We start from the raw sequence: 27,545 nt of genomic DNA, 5'->3' as shown, positions 1-27,545 counted from the left end.
TTATTAATCAGTCTCAACGTGCTCTTTAGCCTTTTGAGCTTCTGAACCACTCTGTACATCAATGTGCCATCTACAGGACGAATCCAGTCAATGTGTACCAGATCTTGAAAACCAGGAAAGGATTTCCACATGCGAAAGTATTTAAAAGGTTTCCTACCAGTGACTAAAACAGGTGTTACAGTAAGAATCGCTGGAGAGTGATCAAATAGTCCCTCATTCATAAAGTGTACCTCTGCAGCTCCATGAGTATCCAACCACTTTTGATTAGCCAAGATTCTATCAATTTTCGAATAAATTCGATCATGGCCCTGTTGTTTGTTATTCCAGGTAAAAAAATTCCCAGTAAATTTAACATCTTCCAATTGGCAGGTCTCCACACACCTCTGAAAAGAATGAGCCTTAGTATATTTAACTCTAGCACCAATACACTCCTCTTTAAACAGTATATCATTGAAATCTCCCAATACAATCCAAGGATCTTCCATAGATAGGTCTTGTAATTCCAGCCACAACAAATTTCGACTCTCCTCAATATTCATGCCGTACACAAAAGTTACAAAGAAGTTGTCCTTATTCAAAATCGAACTAGCATGCATATGAATCATTTGACTAGAGCATTTGATAATAGAAACATCGAACACAAAAGGATTCCAACTAACTACAATGCGACCTCCCTTATGCCACGCATTATTCGAAGTAAAGCACCAGCCAGAAAAAACTCGAAGATATAAAGCTCCCAAATTATGAGCTTTAACCCTCGTTTCAAGAAGACCAACCAAGCCAATCCCCTTAGATAAAATCAGATTTTTAACTTCAAGCTGTTTATGATGGCTGTTGATCCCCCTGACGTTCCAACTCATTATTCTATCCATTTGGGAGAGAAGAACTCCCCCTCCTCCCTTAGATTCCTCTACAGCCACTTGCGAATTATCTCCTGTCTCAAGATCCAGAACTTGAAAAGTATTTCTAATGACAGTTTGTTGAGCCACGTCTGGGACCTGTTTAGCTTTGTCTTTTATTTTCCAACCTTTAGAAACCGGCTGAAACCCATCCCGATCTGTTTCAGGACCCTGTTCAGAGACTGACCCATGCAAGTACAGATCCTGCTTCACGACCCACTCCTGTTTCTTACCTTCTTTCTTCCTACAGTTTTGAGTTAAATGCCCCATCCCCTTACAATGAGAGCAACCCAGAGGTTTCCATTCATAAGAGACCATCACAGAGACCTCACAATCTAATTCATTTTCAAAATAAATGATTTCTGGGAAATCCTGTGTTAATGAAACTTCTATTAAAATCCTTGGAAAATTAAGCTTGTCCCTTCCTCTTGTTATCGCATCTACCATTAATGGCTTCCTTAATTGACCGACAATCTTGTAAAGAGATTGTTCTCCCCAATATTTCAGATCTAAATCATGAAGCTGAATCCAAGTGGGAACTCTTCGAACATCTTCTTTCTTGAAATCAGTAAATGCATCCCACGGTTTCATAACCACTGGTTTCTTGTCAAAGAAAATAAATCCTCCTGTAAGATCATCATCCCTGGCTGTCATGGATACAAATCTAATAATGAAAATGCCATGAGATAGTTGCCCAACCTTGTCTACCCCCTTATTTTTCCAGATTCTTCGAGCAAACCCATCCAGAACAGAGAGAGGAGGATTTGCCCCCAAAACATAACAAACAATAGAGGAATTCCAAAAGGATACTTCATCCTCAATATCATCCATGGTGATCTTAACTCCCCGACCATTTGATTTGTGTTTCTCACAATCAGCATCTAAGCTAGCAAATTTAGCACTTAAATCTTGCACTATGTTTCCAGATCGCAAAATTGGAGGAGTAGAATGTTTACCTTTCTGCACCTCCTGAGAACATTTATGAGATGCGACTAAAAAATTCGAAAACACATCCCGTATCTCCTGTTGACGATTCAACAACTTCAGAGTCGATTTGGGCAAGAGGATCTCCGGGCCAACCTCTGGACAATGCTCCTCCCGAAGGACAGTCAATTCCTCATCCCGTTCAGTGTTCGCCTTCTCTAAATTAGTATCTTCATCAGAAACATTAAGTGGATCGATGCCAAGTATAGCAGCCATAAATTTTGTTTTCTGAACATCCCCTGTAGAATCCGGACCTCGCTTTTTCCGTTTCTTCTGTGTCGATTTGAGTTTACCTTGCACCTTGACCCTTGTCTTTGCCATGGTACCAGCCCTCAAGCTGAGAACAGAGCAGAGAGCAAGAAAACCCCTCTTAATTTTTAATTTTAATTTTTAAATTAATTTAGGTTATTTATATAAATGTATTTTAATTTTTTTAATCAAATAAAACTATTTTTTAATTTTAAAATTAATTTAGGTTATTTTTATATAATTTTAATAATTTTTTATAAATTAAAATACATTTATATTAGTTGTTTTAAATTATTTGGATAGTTACATTTTCGCAACTTTTAATATTTTTTCCGCAAACACAGAAAAAAATATTTAAATGCTACATTTTAGTCATTTTAGAAATTTTTCCCCTAAAAAAAATCTGTAAATATTGAGTATTTCTTCTCATATATTGCCGCTTTAGCAATACTATGTCAATTTTTCCATCAACTATCAGACAAAAAAAAAATTAGGAAATAAATTTTTTACTTAATTGCTACATTTTATAATTTAAGAAACAATTTGGTGTACAACTTATAGTTGAAGAGATTCTCATGCTAAATTCCCTTAAAAAAATATCTAAAAACTTTGTTCTCAAAGACCAATGACCTCTGTTAATAATAATAATAATTATTATTATTATAAGCCTTTCCCCAATTGCTAAGCTCAAATAGTTTTTTAGACAAGCAAATAGAAATAATAAAAATTGGGAAGAAGAAGAAGGCAATCAAGTACTAACTAGTATAGAAAATCGTTAATCCATTTCATGGCCCCTTCCCATAAACTTTCTGAGGCAATGAATCGTACATGGTAAAAAAAACAAAAAGTTACAACAACAACAGGCTGTCGTAGGACCATTAAGGAAAAAAAATATCATCCCAACAACAGCCATTTTGAGTACAACTCTTCCTAGTTCTTCTACCAGGGACCAAAGAAGAAACTGAGGGAGAACATTAGTTCAAAAGTTACATATTCTAACATGAAAGTGAAGTTGCATAAGGAGTAACCAACACAGCATTTCCAGCTATTGGCTGAAGTCTGGCTGCTTTCTCTAGCCGATCCCACGCTTCTTTCCGTTTCTCAGATGCCAAGCTTAGATTTGCTTCTTCCTCCTTAAATTGAGCATAGCAAGATGCGAACAGCTCGTCGTCCATCTCGATTAACATCTTTCTAAGGTTTAGAGTTAAATGGAGCACTCCTGGGTTCCAGTGGTTCTGGGCATTCCTTTCAAGGACTGGTAAAATAATGGGCAATATTTCTTGACGGTTATGTGCAACTAAGTTGACAATATGATCGTTGTTCCAAAAGAAAAGAGCCCTTTCAGCCACCTAACAGAAAAATAGAGAAGTTGAGGCATTTCTTCCTACAAATTATAAGCTTAAGAAAAGCCCCCCAAACATCCCAAAACAGTTATCAAAGACACTATCATTTGGGTAGAATAAGGCTATTTGTTGCAAACTAGAAGTGCTAACAATTCTCTCCAACAATTTCTAGACAGAAGAATCCAGAATAGCCAGCCCAGAATTATATAAAATCTATCGTTTTCACATAATTGGAGGGAGCAATTTAAAAATACTAACAATTTTTCCATCTTAAATGAAGACAATAGGCACCAGTTAGGCACCAGTTCCTAGTTTCGAAAGACTCCAGTGTGTTACGGATATTAACAATTAACAACACAAACCAAAAGGATAGGTCCTGACACAGGAAAAACTGTGCAACCAAAAAAAGTTTTCCTACGGATAGATCTATCCTTTTTTTAAATGAGAAAACAACACAAGTATCCGCCTAAAGAGAAATTTATGCCTGAGGATAGTGGTAAAAGGCAAAATTGTGGGAAAAAGTACCTGGAAGTGGAAACTGTTAATGCAGCATCCAATCCGCCAGAATAAAGGGACCATGATTGTTTGAAATTCCATCATATTAACAGCTTCCAAAATCTCTTCTAACAAACCCAAGAACATTACCTCTTTCTGACTATTTGTGACTGGCCAACAATTCAACAGACCCTGTATCACAATGGTCGCCAACTTTGGCTCCTTCTCTATAAACTGTGCAACACAGTAGGACAGCTGTTGGAAGTAAACCCCCAAAGACTTCGGCCTATGCAGAGGAATCAAAACCCTCCGCAAGAAAATCTTATGCTCCTCTTTCAAAGGCAATGCAAATCCACTAATGATACTCCCATAGATCTCCAATATCTCAGCAATCCCATTATGTCTCTCAGTCTCAAACACAAACCGGTAGAATACATTGTTTATAGACTTCCTTATAAATGGCCTATGAACCATAAATTTCCCATAAGTCCTATGAAGAATAGTCTTTAAGCAGTCTCTTTCTCTAGGATCCTCGGAATCAAGCAAATCTAGCAATCTCAAAATGAACGAATGGTCTATGTACTTTTTCGCTATCTTAGCATCAAGACACGAAGAAGTAACAAATTTAAGCAACAACTCATACACAAGTTGCAAATGTGGCCATGCCGGATCAAACATAGGCTCGTCGTCATCATTTTCGCCGCCGCCACTCGAATTAAATCGACAATTGGGGGGAAAATCTCTAAATAGATTAACAGCACACATCCTACACATTGCAAGGATTGCAGGCTCACTAAATTTCATCGACCTAGATGCTACAAAGTCCACAAGCTCAAGCAATGTCTGTCTCTTAACATCTTTCTCTACAGTATTCTTACTCGGGTCAGTGAAATCGAATGTGACACAACAAAGGCTCACCTTGCTGACAAAGAGGTTCATCTTCTCCGCATTGGGCACGTCCTTGAATGGCAACAAGGGCTCAATTCCGGCCACCATGCTCGCCGGAAACACGGCCGACGATGTGCGCCTCGCTGAGTTTGATCGACCCGAGCTCGAATTCCCGCCGTTGGATTTCGACGCCTCGAGCCCAGACCCCGAAGAGCCAGCCCTGGAGTTGGACTGCGAACGCGGTGAGTTTGATCGAGGCGACTCCTGCTTAGCGGCCGAGTCAGATTTCGCCGACTTCCTAGGAAGTTTACTCAGAAATTGCTTGAACATGATGACGAAGACGACGAAACAAGAAATTCAATCAAACCCAAAGTAGCCTAGATCAATCCCATGAGAGTAAACAGAAAACCCTAACCTAGATCTTGGCCATGGATCTGGGTTAACGCACGAAATCCACGGGAAAGGATCTTGATAAAGATGGCGTATCTCTGAAATTGCATAGGACATTGATGAAAATCATATCTTGGCTACGCGGGTATTGCCGATATTCGATGAATGTGCGAGAACAAATCAAACCCCAGATCCTAATTCTACTTCGAATCCCCCTCTCGTTATGGAACAATAAGAAAACCCACGAAATTTTATATCAACTCATGGGTTTTCCCATATCTCCATAATCCAACATAAACTTTATTAAAAAAACAAGCAATATATGTACACGCAGATACAGATTTGTTTATATACCGAAGAGAAATGTTATAGGTTGAAGGTGGAACCTGAAAGGTAGAAATTAGATTGGGGGTTTCGAAGATAGGGAGATCAAAGGAGTTTTGTTCTTTGACAAAAAATCTAGACTCTGTCTGAGGCCACTTCTTCAACGTTGAGGTAAAAAAATTTGTTTGGCGATCTCCGTGAAGAGAATGTGGTCATACATACAAGAACGAAGCTTTGTTTTTTTTTTTTTTTTCTTCTTTTTTTTAAACCCCTTTTCTTTTTTCGTTTGCTTTCCTCGGTCGATGAGAAAATTTTGGCATTTTCTCGGAAAATGCAGGGCGGTTCTTTAGACTCACCTACACTAGATTAATTTTTATTTAAAATTACACCATATTAATTTTTACTTATTTATTATTATTTAATTTAGTTAAAAATATAGTGTGTTTTGATGGAATATGGTAAAAACTAAAAAGATTAAAGTGGTACTCTTTTTTTTTGGGTGAAAAAAATGATGAAAGATGACCTTTGTTATTTATTTCCTTATTATAGACCGTAAAAGTAAAAGATACAGAGTTTGTTTTTCTTTCTTTAACTATGTTTATGTGTGGGAAGGTGTAGGGTTGTAGTGTAGGGACCTTTTTTTAAGAATCTTTTAGTAGGTATTATAGTGATGCCAATTATTCATAGAATAAAAAAAAAATTGATATAAAAAATAAGTGGAAAATAATTTGAGGAAGAAAAAGAAAGGTTACTTTCATTAGAAAAAATATGTGGTTAGTGAATTTTGGCAATTTTTTTTTAATAATAATGTTGTACATATTTTTTCACACGAGAGTAGATGGTGATATCATCAGCCTCTAAGATTCTACTTTTTCTTGTGATCTTGGAAAAGCCTGCTAGACGAGAGTTTCTACTCACAACAACAATCCAGCCAGGGTACTCAAATACACCTCACCCACCATATCAAAAATAAGTAGAAAATAATTTGAAGATGAAAAAAAAAGGTAACTTTCATTACAAAAAGACATGTGTTTGGTGAATTTTAGCAAATATTTAAAAATATATATATATATCACTACTTCTTTTTTAAAATAAAATAATTTTAATTTTGTTATAATGACAACTCAGCAGTGATAGTTATTTATATATATAGTTTTTTATAGTAATATCAATAATTCATGTTCACTAAGTTAGCCATTATTGAAACTATTGGAATTAATAGATAAATATGTATCAATAAGAAAGTGACACATGTCCACTAAGTGAACAATTAATAGAGAAAAACAAATGAGGTAATAACATTTACGTTTGATATTTTGGCCACTAAAAAAATTGAGTATATAACTACAACAAAGTGAAAATATTTGGGTATTTAGGTCAACAATTACCCTAAATATTTACATTTCATTGGTTTCACTTTTGTAAGTTTTTAACAAATATAACTTATTAAAATATAAAAGTTTATTTATTTAAAAAGAGAACATACTATTTTACTACCCTATTATTTCCTAGTACTAATTTTGTACCCAATCATTTAATTAATACAATTTTAATACCTCCTTGTTAATCGTAATACGGATTTTGTACCTTTTTGTTTTAATTAGTTCCATTTTAATACTAACTATACGGTGAATCAATTCAAGATATACATTTCCACTAATTTTGGTAAAATTATTTTTTATTATAAGAGATATTTATAGCAAAAATACTTAAGTTTAATATATTGTGACACTTAAATACCTAGTTCATTTTATTTTGCGACTAAAACACTTCCCGTCACACTTTTTTTACAATTATAGGTACCTCGTCGTTTTTTGCCAATTAGACTACCAGATGGTAATTTTTTATTAGACCATATCATTTAAAATTTGCCTAATCACCTTAAGTCTTCCATGTCATTAAAAAAGATGTCATCTCACTTACATTTTATGCCATGTTACGATTTTATTAATTAACACAAAAAATAATAATTAAAAATCAATTTTAATAAAAGAAATTAAAACTATTTTTAAATAAATTTAATTCTTTAAACACTAACATTAAAAAAAATTTAAAACTTGTTTTAACATAAATAATTAAACTAAATTTAACATTTAATTTGATTTAGATTTGATTTAAATAAAATCAACCAATTCTTACTTAAATCATTTTTAAAATATATATTCTTTCATGTTCTTCATAAACCCAGAAATCTTATGTTCTTCATATTACACTATCATCTTAATTTAAAAAAAAAAATCAACTAACTTAGATTTATCGGATTTAGATTACAATTCAAGAAAAATACAAAACTGAATTCTTAATTTTTTTTTACATCCAAGTTGAACAAACTCGGTTATAATGCCCCAGCCATTCCTTTCCCTTCCCATTTCCCATCATGCCCAAATACCACAAGTAAACCTAGTTGAGAACAAGAACCCGACAAGCAAGACCTAAAATCTGAAAAAAGAGAAAACATTGCAACAGCAACCCATCACTATTTAACCCAGCAACACATTGTTAGGAATGATGCCCTTGAAAGCATATGTATTGGACAATATTTTATGAAATAAATAATTAAGATGAATTTTTGCATTTATTGATTGTTTATTATTATATGAATAATATTATATGAATATCAGAAAATTCTCAAATTCGTTATTGTGACTACAATCTTATAATGGCAGGAGAGGAGTAAGATTGTAGGGAACAAATTTAAATAGTTCATAATAAAACAAAGTTATATGGAATCTTTGGATTAAATAGTGTCAGTACGGATCACTAATATTATGAATACATGTAACCTAGATCTGGATTACTGATGTAGTAGGACATCTTAGTGAATGTACTTTGTATAATGTGGTTATACGAAAACTAGACTCGATGTTTTATTAATATTTAACTAAATATATATTTTTGTTTGATAAGTATTAATTAAACATATCAATAAGATGATCATATACAGATTGATCTTAATCCTGAAGTTACTATGTGTACGCCCTGATTTTCCAATGGGCTATTAGTGAGCTGAGATATGGCCTAATTATATCTCAGCCACGTGGATACCCCATGACCGGAGCTGCCGTCGTCAGGTCCTACCTCTTTAGCTCGAGGTAACCTAAAGGTTCGTCAAGATTACTCAAGGGTCGAGTCAGGACTATGAAGGCCGCAGGTCGAGAAGGCATCCAGCTCGGGGTACGAACTGGAGTTGGAAGCTACAACCTTTTATAAAGTCAACCACGCAATGTAAACGTGCATGTATCAGACATCACGTGTCTGATATATCCCTGAATTCTCAGACACGCAACATGAACGTGCGTATTCAGACACCCACGACTGGGTTGGGCCGTGCGGCCCATTATCCCCCTTACTTGTTGATTAGACCACACTTCATTTGTCAGGGTTTAGGGATTAATCATGAATGTCACAGAAGTGACATGATGGGTAAGAAGGTCACGGGATGACCCCCCTTACCAACTTCCAAGTGCCCTCTCCTATAAATATGGAGACCCTGGGAGTTGCAAGGGGTTGGATTCTATTATGTAACAAAGTATCTTGTAAAGAATACCAGAAATATAGCAATAATATTGGCTGGTGGAGTAGAAGGATTTTAACCTTTGAACCACCTAAAAACGTAGTTGTGTCATCAGTCCATTAAAAGATCATTCATCTATTTCGGTTCATTATTAAGCACTAATCCCTTTCTCTTATTTTCTTAATTACTTGTTGGCGAAGAACCGCGTCAACAGTTTGGTGCTTTCATTGAGAGCTAGTTAGATTGGTGTTATCGCAAACATCCAACTATGGTGACCACTCGATCAAGACACGGTAACGAGGCGGAACAACATGATGGGCGGGAGGCTCATCATGCCGCCATCTCCGGTGAGCAAAATCCTGAAGTCTAGCAGCGGCCGGGCAAGCAGCCGATAGGCCAGGATGACACTGGAAGTTCGGCACCCCGGCCACCTAATCTGAACCCGGATTTTTACACGGCGGTAGAGATGGAGAACGCTCAGCTGAGGAGCCAACTGGCGAAAGCTAGTCAGCAGATTAAGGAGGTGTTGGCCCAGTTACCCCCTCTTACAACCGATGATAACGTCGGAAAGAGGCAAGGTGAGACTCGTAAGTCTCGCCGGGGTAATCGGTCCAGGCCTAGCCGCTCGGACAGACCTCCGACATCCAACTCTACTCCCTCATCGCACCGCCGTGAAGCAAACTTCGAAGAAATACCCAGGGCCGAGCAACAGTATAGCCGCTCAGTTCGAACTTCGACTCCCAGCTCACTGCCAGCCTCGAGCGCGCCCAGGAGGGCTCGAGGGAATTCTAGAAGGAGATCCGGGGAGGGCTCACAGCACCAGCCCGTCCCCGCCAGCCGTCCTGCGCCTCGTCCAGATCGCCAGGCACGGGGCCCGCAGGTTGGCAGGGCCGAAAGGCCCCCACCTAACTTGATCCGCCCTGACGGAACCAGGATTGCATCCCCGGTCAGACATCCTCCATCACCAATAAGATATCCCTCTCCTCCTCGGCCTATCCGAGATATTCCAGCTTATGGAAGGAGCAGGAGAAACCCGCCATCCGCAGGACCTTCCCGTCGTGGCAGGGCACCCAGAGGGCGCTCGGATCCTCACCCCCAGAGGCAGACTCCGAGATTCTCTAACGGGAGCTACTGGACCGGCAGTCGCCGGAGTGACCTTTCTGGCGGAGACCTGCGTCAGCGCTTAAGCTCGGCGCAAAGTCCTCAAACCACCCCAAGGGGCGACCTACGAGATCGCCTTAACTCTCATAGGGGGGACCCGGTAGGAGGTGGCAGCCATGCTCACTCAGGGGGAGACCTGTCCGAGGTACGTAACGGCGGGAATGTCCTAAATAACCTATCTCAAGATAGGAGGGGCAATAACCCACCAAACGTACACAGTGGATCCGGAGCTGTTGAACAGCCCCGGAATAACCAAGGAGATCAGGACAAAACCCTTGAGTGCCTGGCTCAGATGGAGGAGCTAATGAGGAAGCTCTTGTCGGAGAAAGAGAAAGACGAATATGATTCGGGGGACGAGTTTGAGCTCTTCGCCCCCAACATAGCAGCAACGGCATACCCACCCAGTTTCTGCATGCCGGATTTGTCCAAATTCAACGGAGATGGAGATCCGTCAGATCATCTGGGCATGTTCAATACTCTGATGATAGCCCACAACATTGGCCCTGAGCTGAGGTGTCTGATATTTCCCTCCACACTGACTGGACCAGCCTGACAGTGGTTCAAACAAAGCAAGAAACAATCAATCAGCTTCTGGAAAACTTTCTCTGCTGACTTCAAAAGGGCATTCCGAGCCTCCCAGGCCGCCCGCGTCAAGGCCGACTCCCTGGCTAACGTGAGGCAACAACTCGACGAGCCTTTGAAGGCTTACCTGAGCAGGTTCGTGAATGTCGCTGCTCGGGCCAGAGATGCAGATGACAGCTCCAAGCTCATGGCTTTGAGAACTGGAATCCTTGTCGGAGGGGGACTCTGGAATGAAATACAAAGGAAGGGAGTCAGCTTGGTAAACGAATTCCTAAATAGGGCCCAAGGGTGGATCAACTTGGAGGAGGCCCAAGCCTCAGCTGCAGGAACCAGCCAGGTCCCTGAGTAGCCCGCTGGAGTGGGAACGGAGGTCGTGACAGCGACCCAGAACGTTACGCAGAATAACCAGTTCGGTGGAAGCAAAAGAAAGGGGAACGACGAGGGAAACCAGCACGGCCCGAAGAAAAATAAGCCCGTAGACAAATTTAAGCCAGTCTACGCGACTTATACAGAGCTCACCCACTCTAGGGAGAACATCTTCCTAACGAAATCTGCTCGCCTCCCCTGGAAGAAGCCGGAGCCGTTAAAGCACCAGAAGGGGAAGAGAGACACCTCCAAGTTTTGCCGTTTCCACAACGACGTTGGCCACAATACTGATGATTGTAGGCATTTGAAAGATGAGATCGAAACTCTCATCAGAGCCGGCCCCTTGGCTCAGTACGCACGGAACAGGGTTCCAATAAGCCGACCTGCTCCGGAAGTCCCGGTCAGTCAGCCCGGGTCTTGGGTCTCGGGTAGATCAAGACGTCCCTCCTCCAGTGATAGGAGGAAAGATAGCCACAATCTCGGGAGGTCCGCATTTGGCTGGCTCGAGCAGAGGTGCCCAAAAGAGGTACGTAAACAAACTCAAGGTGCATAATGGAGTAGAGTTCGTCCCGGAGCAGCATCTGCCAAAGCAGCAGCGATTGGAGAGGCAACCAATCATCTTTACTGAAGAAGATGCTGGCCACGTTCAGCTCCCTCATAACGACCCTCTGGTCGTAGCAGTGCAGCTCGCTAATCGGAGGGTTAGGAGAGTGCTGATCGATAATGGGAGCTCAGTAAACCTTCTATTCCGGTCCACGCTGGAGAAGATGGGTTTGATTGTCGACGAGCTGAAGGCGACCTCCATGATGCTGTATGGTTTTTCGGGAGAAGGATCAGCGGCTATAGGGACGATCGAGCTGGTGATCACCTTAGGAGAGGGACCTCGGACAGTCTCGAAACTCCTCGAGTTCGTGGTTATTGATTGCCCCGCCGCATACAATGCTATTTTGGGCTGACCCACACTTATAGCTTTTGAAGCCATCACCTCTGTTCGCCACCTTGCACTGAAATTCCCTTCTTCCACGGGGATATGCATGGTGCGTGGCGATCAGCTCGCTGCCAGGGAATGCTACAGCATTTCTATAAAGGGAAAATCGAAACTCGAGCAGCTAGTGATGGCCATCCAAGGTGGAGGAGAGGAATCTTAGGAACCTTTGACTAATCTTAAGACTGAAAAACCTCAAAGCACCGGGGGGGGGGGGGGGAAGTATCATCCTAAGTGAGGATATTGACCCCCAAATAGGCGAGGGCAAGTCCGAGCTCCAAGCTATTGAAGAGCTTGAGGAAGTGAACGTCGATTCGCAAAATCCCTCACGGATGGTTAAGCTCGGGAAAAACCTCTGTGGCAAGAGGAAGGCGGAGCTGATCAGATTTCTGCAGGATAACCTGGATGTGTTCGCATGGTCACACGAGGACATGGTGGGAATCAGTCCAAATGTCATCATGCACACCCTTCATTTGGATAAGAGCGTTCTTGCAAAGTCCCAGAAGCAGAGGCGCCTGGGAACAACTCGGGCTGAAGCTTTAGAAGAAGAAGTAGCCTGGCTCAAGAGATGCGGCTTTATCTGTGAAGCCAAGTTTCCGGTTTGGGTCACCAACCCTGTGCTGGTCCCGAAGCCCAATGGGAAATTGCGGACCTGCATCGACTTCTCCAACCTGAATAAAGCCTGCCCCCAAAGATTGTTTCCCCTTGCCAAGGATCGATCAATTGGTGGATGCCACGGCGGGGCACGAGCTTATGTCCTTTATGGACGCGTACTCAGGCTATAATCAGATCGCCATGAATCCGGCGGACCAAGAGCACACCAGCTTCATGACCCCGACTAACGTCTATTGCTACAAGGTCATGCCGTTCGGGCTGAAGAACGCCGGTGCTACATACCAGAGATTAGTGAATAGAATGTTTGCCAACCAGATCGGAAAGAACATGGAAGTGTACGTTGATGAAATGCTGATCAAGTCAAAGACTGCCGATAACCATGTTTCCGACCTGGAAGAGTGCTTCAAGATACTAAGAGAATACGACATGAGGCTTAACCCTCAGAAGTGCACTTTTGGGGTCGCATCTGGAAAATTCCTGGGTTTCATCGTCAACACTAGAGGAATCGAGGCTAACCCCGATAAGATCAGGTCATTGCTCAAGCTTCCCTCACCCAGGTCGCGTAAAGACGTCCAAGGCCTGACAAGAAGGGTGGCAGCCCTAAATCGGTTTATTTCAAAATCCACTGACAAGTGCCTGCCATTCTACAACCTGCTCCGGGGAAACAAGAAATTCAAATGGACAGAGGAGTGCGAAAGAGCTTTCCTCGACCTGAAGGCACATCTGGCCGAGCCGCCCGTATTGTCCAAGCCAAAGGCAGGAGAGCCCCTTTTCCTCTACCTAGCTGTCATAGAGGATGCAGCTAGTGCCGTATTGGTCCGAGAAGAAGACTGGGTTCAGAAACCGGTCTACTACATCAGCAAGAGACTTCTCGGGGCTGAGTCCCGATACCTGTTGATGGAAAAACTGGTGTTCTGTCTTATCACGGCCTCCCGAAAGCTCAGGCCGTATTTCCAGTCCCACTCAATACACGTCATGACCGATCAAACTTTAAGGCAGGTTTTGCAAAAACTTGAAGCATCGGGACGCCTGTTAAAGTGGGCCATCGAACTCAGTCAGTTCGAGATTTGTACACCCCACGAACTGCTATAAAAAGTCAGGCCCTGGCCGATTTTGTGGCAGAGTGCACAGGATTCAGGGAGGATCCTGTGGAAGACTCACCCCAGGTCACCTTGGCCCAGACGTCTTGGAAGATCTTCGTGGATGGTTCATCCAATGAGAACGGCTCAGGGACTAGGATCATTTTGATATCCCCAGAGGGACATAGATTCCACTCAGTGCTAAGATTCGGATTCAAGGCCTCCAACAACGAAGCCGAATACGAAGCTTTGCTGGCCGGGCTAAGGATAGCCCAGGAGCTGAAGGCCAGCTCCGTTCAGTGCTTCAGCGATTCCCAGCTCGTGGTAAACCAGGTGCTAGGTGAATATCAAGCACGAGGAGCCAAGATGGCTGCTTACCTGGCCAAGGTAAAAGTCGAACTGTCCGCGTTTGAACGAGGCTCAATCGAGCAGATACCTCGGGAGCAGAACGCTAACGCGGACGCCCTCGCCAAGCTCGCTACCTTCGGGGAGACGGAGACGCTGGGGTTAGTACCGGTGGAATTCCTGGAAAAACCAAGTATAGAAGAGGTCGGGGCGGAGGTCGAGATGATTGATGCCAGACCGACCTGGAAGACTCTCATCCTCGAGTACCTCACCAAAGGAAAGTTACCTGAAGGACGTAATGACGCACGGCGGGTACTGTACCAGGCTCCAAGGTATACGATGGTAGATGGGGTGCTATACCGACGTGGGCATTCCCTACCTCTCCTACGATGTGTTCTGCCAGGCGAAGCAAAGGCCATCCTGCAGGAAGTGCACGAAGGTTTTTGCGGGGATCACACTGGGGGGCAAAGCCTGGCCCTAAAAATCTTAAGGCAAGGGTATTACTGGCCCACTCTGTCAAAGGACTCGATCTCATACGTCAAGAAATGTGACAAGTGCCAGCGATTCGCCACAGTTGCCCGTGCTCCCCTAGTCGAGCTGAAGATGATCTCATCCCCATGGCCATTTGCAGTCTGGGGAATCGACTTGGTTGGCGCCCTCCCTACTGGAAAGGGCGGGGTCCGCTACGCTGTGGTGGCCATCGACTACTTCACGAAGTGGGCTGAGGCAGAACCTTTGGCAACAATAACTTCCAAGAAAGTTCTCGACTTCGTGGTCAAGAGCATTATCTACCGGTTCGGGCTACCGAAGAAGATTGTATCCGACAATGGGACTCAGTTCGACAGTGACCTCTTCACCGAATTTGGGAAAGGTACGAAATTGTGAAAAGCTTCTCGTTCGTAGCCTATCCAAAGGCAAATGGTCAGGTCGAGGCTGTCAATAAGATGCTAAAGGCAAGCCTTAAGAAGAGACTAGACGAAGCCAAGGAGGTCTGACCAGAACAGCACCCCCAGGTTCTGTGGGCATACCAGACCTCGCATCGGACTCCTACGGGTCATACTCCTTTCTCCCTGACTTTTGGGATTGAGGCAGTCCTCCCTGTCGAGAGTAAGGTATCTTCGCTTCGAGTCCAGACATATGACTAGGACCGCAACCATGAACTACTTTGCGCTTCCCTTGACCTAGTTGATGAAAGACGAGAAGATTCGCAGCTTTAACTCGCGCATTAGCAGCAAAAAATCACTCGTTATTTCAACTCAAAGGTCAAAAAGCGCGCCTTTAGCATTGGCGACCTGGTCCTCAGGAGGGTCTTCTTGGCCGGTAAGGATCCCAAAGATGGAGTATTGGGATCGAACTGGGAAGGGCCATATCAAATCACCGAGGTCATTAAGGAAGGAACTTATAAGATAGCTCGGCTCAATGGAGGGGCAGTCCCACGAACTTGGAATGCCATTCATTAGAAGAAATATTATCAGTAGCACCTTTGTAAGGCTTAAATGCCACTTTTTGTTAAGCAATGAGAATTAAATCTTTGTTTATTATTGTGTATATTTGTGGGTGTAATCTCAAGTAACCACGAAAGACCCTTTCCTAGTTACTTGGGGGGCATATGGTACCTGGATATAACCAGGTTGCCTTAAAGGCTTAGAAGTTGATTCAAATTGATTGATCGTTGTTTTTCTTAAAAAACACGAGATATTGATAAAGGATTAATGCGAACTAAGTCCTATCCTGGATATAACCAGGTCGGCACAAAACTTAGAAGTTGATTCAAATTGATTGATCGTTGTTTTTCTTAAAAAACACGAGATATTGATAAAGGATTAACGCGAACTAAGTCCTATCTTGGATATAACCAGGTCGGCACAAAACTTAGAAGTTAATTCAAATTGATTGATCGTTGTTTTTCTTAAAAAGCACGAGATATTGATAAAAATTAACACGAACTAAGTTTTCAAACTAACGTCCTGGACATAACCAGGTCATAGAACTTAGAAGTTAATTCAAATTGATTGATCGTTGTTTTTCTTAAAAAGCGCGAGATATTGATAAAAATTAACACGAACTAAGTTTTCAAACTAACGTCCTGGACATAACCAGGTCATAAAGCTTAGAAGTTAATTCAAATTGATTAATCGGTGTTTTTCCTAAAAAGCACAAAATATTAGTCAAGAATTAACACGAACTAAGTTTTTCAAAACAATGACCAAAATGCATAGAGGCAAAAGGAAATAAATCAATTAAATGCAAAAATTGATAAAGCCAATTGTCTCGAGGTGGAAAAACCTCATACAAAAGTTACAAATAATAATAATAATAATAATGTGGGTGCGAAAAAGAAAGGCCCTAGGCTCCACTGGGCTGCTCTGTTGAGGTCGCCGTCTCGCCCTCCTGCTCGGCCGCTGTGGAGGTCTCCCCGGTCTCAGAGGGCGCCTCTTGCTGAAGACGAGCTTTGAACCCCTCCAGGAAGGGCTCCCAGACTTCCGCTCCTAGGAAGGAAAAATCGCCATCAGGGTTGAAGACCCAGCAGTGGTATAACATGTCCTCCATGGCGGAGCTGGAGGCCGCCTTCTCTTTTTCAAGGGCGGCCTTAGCCTCCTCAGCCTCGGCTTTTGCGGTATCCAGCGCGGCCCGGGCAGTCCTGGCCTCCTCGAGTTCGGCCATTACAGCGGCTAGGGTGGCCTTGTTAGCCTCGGTCTCTTCCAGCTTGGGGCGGGCCGCTTCCAGCTCGGCCCGCGCGCCCGCTAAGGCATCCTTGGCCTCCTGTTTCTGCTTTTGGGCAGTCTTCAGGGCGGCCAAAGTAGTTTGCTGGGCGGCCAAAACAGCTTGATACTCGCCCCTCATGTCCTCGAGGCGAGCCTTGGACCTGGATATGCTCCGGTGAAGAGCCAAGGCACCCTCCAAAGCAAAGAGGCAACTGCCTTAGAAAAGAAAAAAGAAGGAACGTACGATGCATGGAAACCAAAGGGTACACAGTGTAAAACCGGCTTATCGTTAGAGCCATTCCCAGTGAAGACTCCATCACGCTCTCCGGGCTCCTTGTTTCGATCGCCCGCAGGTCCCTTTCGGTGGCGCCATAGTAGTGGTCGATGGTGTAGGTCGTGTCTCATACACCGTCCCCCGAAAGACGTCGGGAATTTTCTCCAGGGCCTGGGGGTCCACCGGAATGCGCACCTCGGGGGCTGCGGTTGCCGAAATCCCGGGCTTCGCCCCCGTATCCCGAACAAAGGCCGGAGCTCGTGGAGGGGGCGGGGGCATCTTCTCCACTACGGCAGGAGGTGGAGGTACCTTGGCCTGGGCAGCTGGGGTCTGGTCTTTCCCCTCTGCAGGGGACTTGGTTGGGGTCCCAGAGGCCTTCTTTGCCACCCAGAGCTTCTTCATTCTGGGCCCAGAGGTCCCAGCAGAGGAGTTCCCTCCGGCGAACATAGCTCGCAAGTCTCTATTCCCGGGCTGAGACATTTCCTCTGGCAAAACAAAGACAACATTAATATACAAGCATTCATGCAAGAACAAAAATAAGGGGGAAAAATTGGAGCTCAAGTATATATATTGAAAGGGATCTTACCCCCCGAGCTAGAAGAGGAATCTATGGTCACGACCATCGGCCCCGGAGCTTCTGCGGGGGAATCTAAGACAATGACTTCACGGGCTGGCACGGGTTCTGGGTCCGAAACTGGCTCAGGACTAGACTCTTCTACGTACTGCCTAAGACCCGGAGCTACGACACCTTCCCAGAGCGAGGGCCATGATCGAAGATTGGTCCCATACTCCTCAAATAAGGCCGACCTAAAGGCTAAAGTGTTGTCTACGACTACGGTACCCCTAGGGTGGCTACTCTCGTAATCCAGCACGAGATGGTCGACACACTGGAGTAGGGTTACGTCGAGGTCAGGGTTGTTTCGATGGCGTTGGACGGGCTGGTTGGGATTAAACCTAGCTAACCGAGGATCGGTGGTGGCCCTATCTACGCCCCTAAACATGTAAGGATTATCTTGCCCAGAGGGACCTGCGACTGCTCTGGACCGGATCCTCTCCTCGTCCGTTCTTTGGGCGACCTCCAGCGCCCGCTTCCTCCTCGTCCTTAGGAGGGGCACCTCATCCTCATCCCCCGCGGCCTCCTCCTCGGGGATGGGCCTCATCTCGCGAGTTGGGGGAAGCCTCCGGGGTCTCCTCAGGGCCAAAGTCTGGCCCGGTGAGATCAGCTTGCACGCCAACATCGTCTCGTCTATCACGAGCTGGTGATAGTCCTTTTCACTGGGGGGCAAACCCGCCAGTGTCTCGTACTGACTCCTGAGGATCACAGACTTGTCTTTCCTCGCGAAAATGGCTGCAGAATTATTCTAAGTCAGAAATGGATAAAGGGGGGAGCTAACCGATACTTAATTTACGAGCTAAGAGAAAAAGGTACTTACGAGGACGGTTGAAGTAGTGCAGTTCGCAGTTGCGAAACCCCTTGGACATAAAGAACTGGTCTTTGAAGTCGTTGGGGTGGCTGGGCAGCTCGATGACTGTAGCCGTATTTGGAAATCGGGTCAAGTAATAGAACCCGTCGCCTCGCCCCCGCTGCTCCGGGCTGGCCTTGAGGCAGAAAAAATATAGGATATCTGCCGGAGTGGGGACCTCCCACTCTTGTTTCAAGAACAGATATCTCAACCCCGCCAACAAACGTTAGGAGTTGGGGGGGAGCTGGAAAGGAGCCAACCTCACGTAGTTGAGGAAGTCGGCGAAGTATTGGTCCAGCGGGAGGAAGGCCCCAGCCTTGAAGTGCTCGTCACTCCAGGTCGCGAACTCCTCGTCGAGCGGCGCACAGCTCCGCTCACCTTCTGCGGGAGGTCGGGCGATCAGGGAGCCCCTCCCCAGCTCGATGTTGTGGGAAAGGAATATTCTATTCACTTTCCCCTGGTCAGTGATCTTCGAGACGATCCTCTCGGCCTCAAAGAAAGCATCGGGCGCCACCTCGAGCTCCTGCTCCACGGCCGGCCCAAAGACGGGGATTGGGGAGTCTGTCATCACCTCCTTTCCTTTGGATTGTTGGGAGGACGAGCTGCCTGCGATCCTCTTAGGAGCGTTCTTCTTGGGTCCCATCTGGTTGCCTAGTGAACAAAAGGAGAAATTTCAGAAAAGGCGACCTAAGCATAAGGGAGAATCTAAAGAGAAGTGTTTCCTTTGCACAGGCTGAGGTAATCTCAGCCCATGGAGAGTGAGACCACGCGGTTCTGTGAACACACGCCTGTGCTCCCAACAGATCCTCGATTACTCGGAATTCGTGTGTCAAGAGGTTCAGGATAGAAATTTTCCTTGGGGGGAAAGTTTCAGTAGGCAAGAGGTGCAAAACCGCCTGTGAAGCGTGTCCCCTAAGCTACACGGTTTTGCACCCAAAGTACTGGACATTTACAACAAGCATACCCAAAAATCTACCCAGAAGGTTTCCCCAGAAAACGCACCCTACTGAACCATGCTCCTAAATGTTTTTCGTCTACGATCGATGCCCTAAAATAAAAGCCTACACCCTTCATACCCACAAAAAACCAACAGAATATTGCATACAGCTACAGGAACTATTTACCTAGGCTACAGTGAAAAGAAAATTTAAAACATACACAGTCAGAGAACTTACGAAGTGTTTTGCTATGGGGGAGATGAAGGGGTCGTCTGAGTTGGGGCCTCGCCGGAGTGACTGGTTTCAAGACCTCAAAGGAGTCCTTGCGACTGATCTTCTGGAATGCTGGGAACGGTAACCAGGAGAAAAAGAGGGTTTTTTTTAGGGTGAGAAGAGAGAAGAAGATGGGAGATTTGGAAAATTTTCAAATAAACGGGTGGCCCATGCATAAGGTGGCCACCCCTTTTATATACGAGAAAGGCCACGTGAGGAGGGTCGTTGGATTGCCCTGATGTGGGATCTGAGGCTCTCCACTCGAAAGGCGAAACGACGGCTGAGTATAGGCTAGGCCATTTAATGCGGTTCTCGGAAGACGTACCATCACCAACCACGATGTTCCACGTATTCGGTGCCTGCGTAAAAGGTGGAATATGGAGAGTCCATGGAGAAGCCTAAAAGCCCTTACTGTGGCCCTACGCGACGTCGTGTACCACGAGCAGGGGCTTGGGGGGCAGATGTACGCCCTGATTTTCCAATGGGCTATTAGCGAGCTGAGATATGACCTAATTATATCTCAGCCACGTGGATACCCCATGACCGGAGCTGCCGTCGTCAGGTCCTACCTCTTTAGCTCGAGGTAACCAAAAGGTTCGTCAAGATTACTCAAGGGCCGAGTCAGGACTATGAAGGTCGCAGGTCGAGAAGGCATCCAGCTCGGGGTACGAACTGGAGTTGGAAGCTACAACCTTTTATAAAGTCAACCACGCAATGTAAACGTGCATATATCAGACATCACGTGTCTGATATATCCCTGAATTCTCGGACACGCAGCATGAACGTGCGTATTCAGACACCCACGACTGGGTTGGGCCGTGTGGCCCATTATCCCCCTTACCTGTTGATTAGACCACACTTCATTTGTCAGGGTTTAGGAGTTAATCATGAATGTCACAGAAGTGACATGATGGGTAAGAAGGTCACGGGATGACCCCCTTACCAACTTCCAGGTGCCCTCTCCTATAAATATGGAGACCCTGGGAGTTGCAAGGGGTTGGATTCTATTATGTAACAAAGTATCTTGTAAAGAATACCAGAAATATAGCAATAATATTGGCTGGTGGAGTAGAAGGATTTTAACCTTTGAACCACCTAAAAACGTAGTTGTGTCATCAGTCCATTAAAAGATCATTCATCTATTTCGGTTCATTATTAAGCACTAATCCCTTTCTCTTATTTTCTTAATTACCTGTTGGCAAAGAACTGCGTCAACTATGAACTCATATTCATGCATTTGAGTCATTTGATTCACTCATTATGGTTTGTCAAAATGATCAAGCTCCAACTTATGTTTTGGGGACTCATTGATATGAATGTTTAGGGACATAACAAACATATATGGAATCTATACGTTTTCAAAAGGAATTGAATAATGGTTCTCTTAAGGGTTGGCTTTTGGAACCGAAAAGGTTATTAAGCTCAAATTCATAAATTAGTTTATGAATTATCATTCACTAGTAAAGTTAATGGTACTCAAGGAAACAAGAAATAATTAAAGAGGTAAAACGGTGATCTTATCTGGGGGTGAACATTTGACCCGCAAAACTCGAAAACCTGCAAAACCCGAACCCCAAGAACCCAATTTTTCAGAAAACACGTTCATTTCGGGCCTAATCCTATTTGAACCCGACATGTGTTGGGTCGGGTTCGGGTTCTAAAGCTTAGCATGCTCGGGTTCGGGTTAGACCCGAACGCGACCGAATTTAATTTAAAAAAAAACCTGAACTCAAACAAACCCTAAAAAATAAACTTGTAAAAAAAATAATTAAAAATCAAATTGTAAAAACAAACTCTAAAAATTAAAAAAGTGTAAAAAAAAAAAGGTATATTTGAAAAATTGGGCTTTTCGGCCCCAGCCCAACCTGAAACTCAACCTGAAACCTGACCCGACCAAACCCGAAACCGAACAAAAACCCGAAAATTTCGGACCGGATTCGGTACCACTTTTCTCTTTCTGAAACCCGCAAAACCCGAACCCGATGCACCTGAAATCCGAAAATCTGACCCGTGTGTGCCCCTAATCTTATCACTACTTTAATTATGAATCATTAATAGATGATTGAATTGTATGTAATGATTAAATCAATAGACATTTTTTTTATCTTAAAATAGTACTCTGTAAATAAATGTCTATAATTACATGAGTGTAGTCTCACATTTTTAGTAGAATAATATTGAGATTAATAAATTAAGATTATTATATTAAAGAGATTTAATTAATAATCTAAATTTATTGAAGCTTGAAATTATAGGTCCATAGCTTCCCAAGGTGGCTCTATCAACACTATTCAAAGTAAGAGTTGAAACCGAAAAAACTAAGGGAAATGACATATCTGGAAGAAATTTGTTCTTGAGGGTCAAATATGTAATTGAGATAAATAAATTAATAAAATAATTAATTAACTTAATTTTTTAAATTAATTAGTTTTATTTATTTTAATAATGTGAAAAGATCATTCAATTAATTCAAAATTAGTTTGAAATTTATTCGATAGTTAATCTGATAAGATTAGTTATCAAGTTTAGATATTTTTGAATAAATAATTATTAAATAAATTTGGTTAAGACACATACCCTAAAAAAAATCATGTGTTACACACCAATCACGGTGCTTGGACTGTGTTGGTGTGCCAGTCTTGGATATTTTTTATTTATTTAATTAATTGTTTTATAATTTGATTTTTGAATTTATTATTCTTTTATAAAATTATCTGATAAGGATTTTTTTTTTGTAATGGTAATAATCTAACCACTATTTTTGTATGTGTATGAAGCCCAATAAGATTGACATACGAGTCAATCTGGCCTAAAGTGCACAAAGTCCGTGTTATCGAAGCACTTAAGGCCTAAGGTAGTTAGATGAACTAACCAGGCCCAAGCCACAAAATATGCCCACATTCACATAACGAGCCAAAACATATAACTTAACCCATACCCAGGCCTAAATATACCCGGTCAACCAAACAGGTTAAGGAAGAAGAAGTCAAGAGGAATGAGTCAAGAGAGACGTTATCCACCTGGTGAGATTCCAGAGCGAGACCTGGAACGAGTCAGGATGAACATCACCTGAGAAGTCTCTATTTTTGGGAAAACTTATACATGATCTTATTTATTTTCATGTAATTCATATATTAAAAAAATTAATATAAGAAAACCTAGAACATGTTTCTATAATTGAATTTAAATAGAGATGACGATAAGAATACTTACATTATACGCAGCGGAATGAATAATTCCTTCTTTCAGTTTCTCTAACCCTTGAATTTTTTCTGTCGCAGGGTACCACCAAGAAACTGATCCGATCTTCAAATTTCTTCACAGTCTTCCAAAGTATCCTTAGAATCTCCTAGACTAGAGTGGACAATTCTCAACACATGAGATAGATACAAAGAGAAGATAATCAAATTTTGAGGATTAGAAAATGACTTTTGTTGTAGAGAGAGTCTAAAACCCTAAAGCATCAAAACTAGATCTTCTGATCATCTGTTCATCTCCAAATCTTCTGATTTCAACTCTCACTTAGCATTCATTTTATAGACTCAATTAGGTCACTTATTTTAATTAAAAAATCAATAAAATAATAGATAATATCAGCCATTAGGTCGAAATTCTCAAAGGCTTTAGGCCCGTGAAATTTCTCATTCAATTATAAGCTCGTTGGACTTAAAATCAAGGCTCGTATTATTTTCTCTTGATTAATTAATTAAATAATTATTTAAATCCTTTATCAAATTAAATATTTATAATTTGAACCTTGATTTAAACTTATTTATTAATTTAGACACAAATTTATCTTAATTAATCTATTTTCTTCTCTAAATTGCATAACTATGTGAAACTATCCAAAATTGACCTAGTCAACTTTGATAATTCTAATTGATAATTAAATCAATTAATTGAGACTATCTAGATGATTTTATTCAAGGTACAGTGGGGACCATGGGCCTATGAAATCAAGCTCCAATAAGTTATCATAAATTTAACAAATAAATTTACTAACTTATTAATTCCTCGTGACTCCTCTAAAGACTCAGAATTGCACTCTTAAATTCATAGAACGCTCTATAACCAATATAGATACGTTATTAGTTATCCATTGTTACAATCATAATTATCACTCAATCCTCTACAGACGGTCTACAATGAGATGAGACTAAAAATATCGTTTTACCTCTCACTGTGTTTTATCCTTAAAACACTTAGTTCCTTGTAAATGATATTTTAGTAAACTAATATTAATTACTAAAATGAGATCTTTATCATTTAGCACCTTGAACCAAGCTAAAAGGAAGCGATCGTTTTACTTCTTCATTATAAGTTATAGATGTTCATATCTATGATTAACACTCCCACTCAATTATAGTACCGAGTTCCCAAGATGTCAGTATGGGCTAGTCCATAGGGTAAGCTGGTAACGAACAAGTCAAAGAACTCAAATAATACAATCAATTAGAATACTAACCACTCAGAATTGAGATTGAATTTACCTATGGTCAACTATATGATATGACTAGAATAGATAATAACAGTATGTTTACTTATCTTATCTACTGTCAATATCGGTTCTGAAATTGACCCTGAAACTGAGGTTGCTGGCCCTGATTATTCTTCCAAGAAAAATTAGGATGATTTCGCCACCCGGGATTGTAAGTATTGGAGAATGGATTATTGAATGGCCTCTGAAAGTTTCCCACCGCTTGAACCTGAGCTTGATCCATCAGAGTGTTATTATTCATACTAATAGGGCACTGATCAATAGAGTGAGAACCACCACAAATTTCACACCTAGTTTCCATTTGTACCGCATTAGCAGATACAGTGCTCTGTTGTAACTGTTTTGTCAAGGAGGCTACTTGTGCTGTTAGAGCAGTGATTACATCCAGCTCATGCACCCTAGCTACCTTTCTGACCCCCGATGATCTTTCCTCAAACCACTAATGATTATTTGTGGCCATGTCCTCCAGCAGCTCATAAGCACCAGTTGCACTCTTGCTCATAAAAGTACCACCCGCTGCAGCATCAATAATGGTTCTAGTAGTAGGACATAAACCATTATAAAAATTATGCACTAACATCCACTGTTCAATGCCATGATGAGGACATCTTCTCAAAAGTTCCTTGAACCGTTCCCAAGCTTCATACAATGATTCTCCATTATTCTGGCAAAAATTGTTGATTTCTCCCCTCAATTTAGCAGCTTTGGAAGGAGGGAAGAATTTTGACAAAAACTTCTGAGCCAAATCTTGCCAGGTAATAATAGAGTTCGGTTGTAAAGAGTTCAGCCAACTTTTAGCTCTATCCCTCAGAGAAAATGGGAAAAGCCTAAGTTTAATAGCGTCATCACTCACCCCATTGTATCTAAAAGTTCCACACTGCTCCAGAAAATTAGACAAATGGGTGTGAGGATCTTCAGAAGGCAACCCATTAAATTGAACAGAGGATTGCACCATTTGTAAAATAGCTGGCTTGATCTCAAAGTTGTTAGCCTCTACAGCTGGTGGGCGTATACTATTTTGTACTCCCGTCAGAGTGGGCAGTACATAGTCTCTCAGGCTCCTCTCAGCATTGTTCTGAGCCTGACCCCCTTGTGCAATTCCAGGAATTAAAACATTCCTGCCATCCCCATCATTCTGTGCCATCTTCATAGACTTCTGGGCTTCCCTCTTGTTCTTTCTGTTTTGCTTGCAAGACTTTTCAATCTCAGGATTCAAAGGAACAAGACTGTCTGCTCCTCTTCTGCCACGCATATAACACAATTCACCTGAGATAGACAAATTAAGCAACTAAACAGATTAGAAACAAGAGAAATTAAAATCAAATTAGAATAAAAATTAATCAAACTGATATTGATAATTATTTTCAGTCCCCGGCAACGGCGCCAAAAACTTGTTGCGAAATTTTTAAGCTATGCAAGTGCACACAGTCGCAATTTGTAATAATATGGTAAAATCCAAGTATTGTCCTCAAGGACTGAATGCTCAATTACCAGTCAATTAATTTCTCTTTCTATTTGATCAATTAGAATTCTTGATTCTTTTAGACACCGCAAAAGAAACTATAATATTAAAAAAAAACAATAATTAAAAATTAAACAAAATAACAAATAATAGCAAAACCTTGGATTGAATTCACTGTAAAACAAATAGGAATCCTAATCTTCTCTACTATCCACTCTATTAATCTTTAATGCAATTACTACTGAAACTCTTCTTCACTGAAATGATAGGTTTGCAAAAGTGTTAACTATTCGAGTTAAGAAATAGAAAACTCGACCTAGTGTGAATTCCCTATATTTCTATGGTAAATTCAAACAATAGGAAGCAGTGAATACAACCCTCAATCACATAAACCAATTTGATACTCTCGTTCTAAATTGAAGTCTATGTCTATTCAATTTTAGCATATTCAAATCTCACTTTTCAGATTTTGATTCAAATTCGTAAATCATATGTAAAAGATGCGCAGTCAAATACATACACAATAAACACAAATTGAATAGATTTCAGAATGAAGAGGAAATAGATAAATGCATTAAATCATAATAGAGTTTCAAGAGAGTCAATTAGAAAACCTAAACAGAAATTTAGTTCATGAACATGACTAAATCAAACATAAACATGAAATCAAAAGATAAAGAAGAAAAAGAACTCTGAATTTTCTTCTTGTTTCTTCTCTAGCCTCCTTGCTTAATCTAGGGTTTTGGTCAATCTCCTGATAAAAAAAACTACTAAAGTCGCAACATTATGTTTCTTAAATATCCCTCCAAAGTTCCAAGTGAAAAGACCAAATTGCCCATCAAAAAGTGATTAGACATGTGAAAATCGCGTCACCAGCGCTATAGCGTTGTGTTATTGGCGCTGTAGCGCTAAAGTCAGAAACACCTTGATACAAAATCTGGGCACCAGCGCTGTAGCACTACTTCCAGAACCGACCTCCTGAAAAACTGCATCCAAGCGCTGTAGCGCTCCCTTAGTAGCGCTACTTACAGAATCCAAAAGTCCACAAATCCGTCTCGATTTTGTTCCTCTTTCACTCATTTTCACTATTTGTATCACTTTAGCATTAATCATCCTGAAACATGAACAAACGAACATAATTCCGAAATAAAATAATCCTAATTAACGAAAAATACCCTAAAAACTTAGACCATAAACGAGCCTAAAACTCATTTATCAGCTAGTCTAGGACTAGTTACTCAGAGCCAGGGCCTAAGGCCTATGTGACTGCTTGTCACATGGCTAGGGAACATTGTTCCATAGTTATGACTCTAGAGTCATGAGGAAGGTTATGTTGGTGACTAGTCATCATGCACCTATCCTGTTTAAGCTAGTGAAAGGTTCACTTATCTGTTAAGCCCCGGTGACCCTATCGTCACATGGCTAAAGGGAGCTATACCCACCTTAGTGACTTTTGCGACTATCACTTACCTTTTTGGACTAAAAGTCCTGTATGATTATTATGATCATTGTTGATATTATATCATGCTATATTGTGTTTTCTTGTTGGGCTTTGGCTCATGGGTGCTATGTGGTGAAGGTAAAGGGAAAGAAAAGCTCACCCAACCTTGAGTTGAGAGCTTAGGTGGTGGTGTGTACATATGCGGCCGCTTGACCACCACGGCCAAGGCGTTCTCAGAGGAACTAGGGGGTTTACCCTATTTTTGCCGCTTA

The 27,545-nt window shown here is 42.0% G+C and overlaps 1 protein-coding gene and 1 non-coding gene across 2 annotated transcripts; one reads left to right on the top strand and one right to left on the bottom strand.

The window, feature by feature from the left end:
- Positions 1-2,872: 2,872 nt before the first annotated feature.
- Positions 2,873-5,875, bottom strand: LOC133807159 (serine/threonine protein phosphatase 2A 57 kDa regulatory subunit B' kappa isoform). Its single transcript, XM_062245331.1, has 2 exons — positions 4,001-5,875; positions 2,873-3,481 (listed from the first exon to the last, which is right to left on the bottom strand). Exons 1-2 carry the CDS (start codon positions 5,186-5,188, stop codon positions 3,128-3,130), a joined length of 1,542 nt encoding a protein of 513 aa, XP_062101315.1. The 5' UTR covers positions 5,189-5,875; the 3' UTR covers positions 2,873-3,127.
- A 19,085-nt stretch (positions 5,876-24,960) lies between these two features.
- Positions 24,961-25,067, top strand: LOC133807618 (small nucleolar RNA R71). The gene has a single exon (XR_009879520.1). It is a non-coding gene; the product is annotated as a small nucleolar RNA R71 (small nucleolar RNA).
- Positions 25,068-27,545: the final 2,478 nt, after the last annotated feature.

This window comes from Humulus lupulus, chromosome X (genome assembly GCF_963169125.1).
Source record: "Humulus lupulus chromosome X, drHumLupu1.1, whole genome shotgun sequence".
In the NCBI taxonomy this organism is placed as follows: domain Eukaryota; kingdom Viridiplantae; phylum Streptophyta; class Magnoliopsida; order Rosales; family Cannabaceae; genus Humulus; species Humulus lupulus.
The sequence above is the reverse complement of the archived record's forward strand: the minus strand, read 5'-3'. Positions and strand labels throughout refer to the sequence as shown.